The following is a 6,000-nucleotide window of genomic DNA, read 5'->3' on the forward strand; positions in this document are numbered from 1 at the left end:
TCTCAGCACCTGGGTGGTCAGTTAGACAGTGGTGATTAATCTGATCTCAGCTCCTGGGCGGTCCGTTAGACAGTGGTGATTAATCTGATCTCAGCTCCTGGGCGGTCAGTTAGACAGTGGTGATTAATCTGATCTCAGCTCCTGGGCGGTCAGTTAGACAGTGGTGATTGGTCTGATCTCGGCTCCTGGGCGGTCAATTAGACAGTGAGATTAATCTGATCTCAGCACCTGGGCGGTCAGTTAGACAGTGTGACAGACAGTGGTGATTAATCTGATCTCAGCTCCTGGGCGGTCAGTTAGACAGTGGTGATTAATCTGATCTCAGCACCTGGGCGGTCCGTTAGACAGTGGTGATTAATCTGATCTCAGCACCTGGGTGGTCAGTTAGACAGTGGTGATTAATCTGATCTCAGCTCCTGGGCGGTCCGTTAGACAGTGGTGATTAATCTGATCTCAGCTCCTGGGCGGTCAGTTAGACAGTGGTGATTAATCTGATCTCAGCTCCTGGGCGGTCAGTTAGACAGTGGTGATTGGTCTGATCTCGGCTCCTGGGCGGTCAATTAGACAGTGAGATTAATCTGATCTCAGCACCTGGGCGGTCAGTTAGACAGTGTGACAGACAGTGGTGATTAATCTGATCTCAGCTCCTGGGCGGTCAGTTAGACAGTGGTGATTAATCTGATCTCAGCACCTGGGCGGTCCGTTAGACAGTGGTGATTAATCTGATCTCAGCACCTGGGCGGTCAGTTAGACAGTGGTGATTAATCTGATCTCAGCACCTGGGCGGTCAGTTAGACAGTGGTGATTAATCTGATCTCAGCACATGGGCGGTCAGTTAGACAGTGGTAATTAATCTGATCTCAGCACCTGGGCGGTCAGTTAGACAGTGGTGATTAATCTGATCTCAGCACCTGGGCGGTCAGTTAGACAGTGGTGATTAATCTGATCTCAGCACATGGGCGGTCAGTTAGACAGTGGTGACAAATCTGATCTCAGCACCTGGGCGGTCAGTTAGACAGTGGTGATTAATCTGATCTCAGCACATGGGCGGTCAGTTAGACAGTGGTGATTAATCTGATCTCAGCACATGGGCGGTCAGTTAGACAGTGGTGATTAATCTGATCTCAGCACCTGGGCGGTCCGTTAGACAGTGGTGATTAATCTGATCTCAGCACATGGGCGGTCAGTTAGACAGTGGTGATTAATCTGATCTCAGCACCTGGGCGGTCCGTTAGACAGTGGTGATTAATCTGATCTCAGCACCTGGGCGGTCAGTTAGACAGTGGTGATTAATCTGATCTCAGCACCTGGGCGGTCAGTTAGACAGTGGTGATTAATCTGACCTCAGCTCCTGGGCGGTCAGTTAGACAGTGGTGATTAATCTGATCTCAGCTCCTGGGCGGTCACTTCAGACACTCGTCGGTCTTTTGAACTGATTCGCTGCCGGGACACTTCAACAGTAACTAGCAACAACCAGAAACACATGTTTACTCGGGTCTTATTTCCACGTCGGAGGATAAAAAGATAGAAGCTCTTGTTGATGACATCAGAAGCTCTATTCACCTGTGTGTGTGTTCTGTCATTCATCTGTGTTGAGGCTGTAGTTATTACATTTAGCTGAATATCAGGAGAACCGTAATAATGACCAACGTTATTGGAAAGCTCAGATACTCCCCTTTTTTAAACCACCCCCCCCATCCTAAAGTTATGATGAGGAGGAAAGAGATACTCCCCTTTTTTAAACCCCCCCATCCTAAAGCTATGATGAGGAGGAAAGAGATACTCCCCTTTTTTAACCCCCCCCATCCTAAAGTTATGATGAGGAGGAAAGAGATACTCCCCCTTTTTTAAAAACCCCTATCCTAAAGTTATGATGAGGAGGAAAGAGATACTCCCCTTTTTTTAAACCCCCCCATCCTAAAGTTATGATGAGGAGGAAAGAGATACTCCCCTTTTTTAACCCCCCCCATCCTAAAGTTATGATGAGGAGGAAAGAGATACTCCCCTTTTTTTAAAAACCCCCATCCTAAAGCTATGATGAGGAGGAAAGAGATACTCCCCTTTTTTTAAAAACCCCCATCCTAAAGTTATGATGAGGAGGAAAGAGATACTCCCCTTTTTTAACCCCCCCCATCCTAAAGTTATGATGAGGAGGAAAGAGATACTCCCCTTTTTTTAAAAACCCCCATCCTAAAGTTATGATGAGGAGGAAAGAGATACTCCCCTTTTTTAACCCCCCCCATCCTAAAGTTATGATGAGGAGGAAAGAGATACTCCCCTTTTTTAACCCCCCCCCATCCTAAAGTTATGATGAGGAGGAAAGAGATACTCCCCTTTTTTAAACCCCCCCGTCCTAAAGTTATGATGAGGAGGAAAGAGATACTCCCCTTTTTTAAACCCCCCCCATCCTAAAGTTATGATGAGGAGGAAAGAGATACTCCCCTTTTTTAAACCCCCCCCCCCATCCTAAAGTTATGATGGGGAGGAAAGAGATACTCCCCTTTTTAAACCCCCCCAGCCTAAAGTTATGATGAGGAGGAAAAAGCTGTTAGCCTTTTACATTGTTTTAACCTGAAGCCAAGGCTTTGCAGCCTGTATGATAAACCACGTCTGTCATTGGTTACAGTCTGCTACAATAGCAATGTGCCCAGCTATATGAGGGGATGATGGACGATTAAAAAGGTCAATGTTCATTATTTGATGAAAAAAAATGTACTGACTAACATGCGACTAAAACGACAAACAAATTCTCCAAAGTTTTAGATACAAGGCAGTATGTGGACTAGGAGACACAGGGCAGTATGTGGACTAGGAGACACAGGGCAGTATGTGGGGTCAGACACGGGGCAGTATGTGGACTAGGAGACACAGGGCAGTATGTGGGGTCAGACACAGGGCAGTATGTGGACTAGGAGACACGGGGCAGTATGTGGACTAGGAGACACAGGGCAGTATGTGGGGTCAGACACAGGGCAGTATGTGGACTAGGAGACACAGGGCAGTATGTGGACTAGGAGACACAGGGCAGTATGTGGACTAGGAGACACAGGGCAGTATGTGGGGTCAGACACGGGGCAGTATGTGGACTAGGAGACACGGGGCATGAGGTGGACTAGGAGACACAGGGCAATATGTAGACTAGGAGACACAGGGCAGTATGTGGACTAGGAAACACAGGGCAGTATGTGGACTAGGAGACACAGGGCAGTATGTGGGGTCAGACACGGGGCAGTATGTGGACTAGGAGACACAGGGCAGTATGTGGACTAGGAGACACAGGGCAGTATGTGGACTATGAGACAGGGCAGTATGTGGACTAGGAGATACAGGGCCGTATGTGGACTAGGAGACACAGGGCAGTATGTGGACTAGGAGACACAGGGCAGTATGTGGACTAGGAGACACGGGGCAGTATGTGGACTAGGAGACACAGGGCAGTATGTGGACTAGGAGACACAGGGCAGTATGTGGACTAGGAGACACAGGGCAGTATGTGGACTAGGAGACACGGGGCAGTATGTGGACTAGGAGATACAGGGCCGTATGTGGACTAGGAGATACAGGGCAGTATGTGGACTAGGAGATACAGGGCAGTATGTGGACTAGGAGATACAGGTCAACATGGGTTCTGATCTGGTACCAGAGTCAACATGGGTTCTGATCCAACATGTATAGCCTAGTGGTACCAGAGTCAACATGGGTTCTGATCCAACATGTATAGCCTAGTGGTACCAGAGTCAACATGGGTTCTGATCCAACATGTATAGCCTAGTGGTACCAGAGTCAACATGGGTTCTGATCCAACATGTATAGCCTAGTGGTACCCGAGTCAACATGGGTTCTGATCCAACATGTATAGCCTAGTGGTACCAGAGTCAACATGGGTTCTGATCCAACATGTCCTTCTGACTCTCCAACTCTCCTACCTTTCCTGTCTCCTCTTCACGGTACAATCTAACATACCTGGTTTGTACGTGATCAGACACGACCTGTTGGTACACGTTCCCTCTGGGAAAATCATTATCTGGAGAGAGGGGAACATCAACCACATTATCAGACACGTGTTTCCATGGTAATGAGATAATCTGAGTGGGTACATCCTGAACATTGTTAGGTGGCTGTTCTCTAGTTTGTTTACTGAATGCCAGACCATGGCTCAATGTTTACTTTGTCCTGTGTGTGTGTACGTGTGTGTGTGACAGAGAGACCCGAGACAGGGAGAGAGAGAGAGAGACAGAGAGCGAGAGAGAGAGAGAGAGGGAGAGAAAGAGAGAGACAGAGAGAGAGACAGGGACAGAGAGAGACAGAGAGACAGAGAGAGAGAGAGAGAGAGAGAGAGAGAGAGAGAGAGAGTGAGAGAGAGAGAGAGATATTAAACTGTACCTGAGGCCATTCTCCTCCAGACTGGGCTCTGCGTTTGATCTCCTCAACAGTCTTCTTACGGGAGTCCTGGTCTGACCTGGAGACAAACACTGGTCTGATGTACTTGATCAGGGCTGGAGGACAGGAGACACAACAGTCAGACACATTCTAGTGCTGGGGCCATAAGGTATACTAGCCTGGGTAACAGCATTCCACTCATTAACACTGATCTGGGACCAGGATAAAGGTATCTGCCTAGCTAACATTTTCTACATAAAAACCTAATAAGGTCTACACTTGAATTGGAATGATAGCAGCAACTGATCTGGGACCAGGATAAAGGTATCTGCCGAGCCAACATTTTCTACATATGAACCTAATAGGTCTAGTTGTGAAGATCCTATACAATTTCGGTTGTAATTTTACAACAGAGAATCTGTTAGGTTAACAGGAAGTGGTTATCTACGAACTCAGCTTCAGTGGTTATCCAGCCCTTGTCCAGGTCCAATCATTTACAGAACTGCAACGGTTACCGTTCTGACTCAAAACCACACTTCCTGACTCAAAACCACACTCCTGTCAGATTGAAAGGTCACACCAGGGTTCACTCTTCAAGAACACTTCCTCTAGTCAAGGTTCTCACTTCCACTTCCCCCTGCTTTGACACAGGTCTCAATGTCCTCTATATCAGAGACTACTACTGTACTGTAGAGCTGGACCCTGTGGTGCTGAGCCTGGGTCAGAACTACTGTACTAGAGACCTGGGCCCTGTGGTGTTGAGCCTGGGTCAGAACTACTGTATTATAGACCTGGACCCTGTGGTGTTGAGCCTGGTTCAGAACTACTGTATTATAGACCTGGACCCTGTGGTGCTGAGCCTGGGTCAGAACTACTGTATTATAGACCTGGACCCTGTGGGGTTGAGCCTGGGTCAGAACTACTGTACTGTAGAGCTGGAACCTGTGGTGCTGAGCCTGGGTCAGAACTACTGTACTGTAGAGCTGGATCCTGTGGTGCTGAGCCTGGGTCAGAACTACTGTACTAGAGACCTGGACCCTGTGGTGCTGAGCCTGGGTCAGAACTACTGTCCTGTAGAGCTGGAACCCGTGGTGCTGAGCCTGTCTCTGGGTCAGATCTACTGTATTACAGACCTGGACCCTGTGGTGTTGAGCCTGTCTTTGGGTAAGATCTACTGTATTACAGACCTGGACCCTGTGGTGCTGAGCCCGTCTCTGGGTCAGATATACTGTATTACAGACCTGGACCCTGTGGTGTTGAGCCTGTCTCTGGGTCAGAACTACTGTATTATTGACCTGGACCCTGTGGTGTTGAGCCTGTCTCTGGGTCAGTACTACTGTATTACAGACCTGGACCCTGTGGTGTTGAGCCTGGGTCAGAACTACTGTATTATAGACCTGAACCCTGTGGTGCTGAGCCTGTCTCTGGGTCAGAACTAGCTAGTCTAGCCACAACACAGTCATTAGTCCCAGGGATCTAGTCTAGCCGCGACACAGCCATTAGTCCCAGGGATCTAGTCTAGCCACTACACAGGCATTATCCCAGGGATCTAGTCTAGCAACTACACATCACAGCCATTAGTCCCAGGGATCTAGTCTAGCCACTACACAGCCATTAGTC

The 6,000-nt window shown here is 48.3% G+C and overlaps 1 protein-coding gene across 2 annotated transcripts in view; it reads right to left on the reverse strand.

The window, feature by feature from the left end:
• The window catches only part of LOC139396658 (lysophosphatidylcholine acyltransferase 1-like), a 55,952-nt gene that overhangs the window by 16,572 nt on the left and 33,380 nt on the right, over positions 1-6,000 (reverse strand). For both annotated transcript variants that reach the window (XM_071143594.1, XM_071143593.1), the window contains exons 4-5: positions 4,384-4,496; positions 3,964-4,024 (exon numbers count right to left, since the gene is read on the reverse strand). In XM_071143594.1, the coding sequence (XP_070999695.1) occupies positions 3,964-4,024; positions 4,384-4,496 (174 nt within the window). The remainder of the gene's footprint in view (positions 1-3,963; positions 4,025-4,383; positions 4,497-6,000) is intronic.

This window comes from Oncorhynchus clarkii, unplaced genomic scaffold (assembly GCF_045791955.1).
Source record: "Oncorhynchus clarkii lewisi isolate Uvic-CL-2024 unplaced genomic scaffold, UVic_Ocla_1.0 unplaced_contig_11573_pilon_pilon, whole genome shotgun sequence".
NCBI classification, from domain to species: domain Eukaryota; kingdom Metazoa; phylum Chordata; class Actinopteri; order Salmoniformes; family Salmonidae; genus Oncorhynchus; species Oncorhynchus clarkii.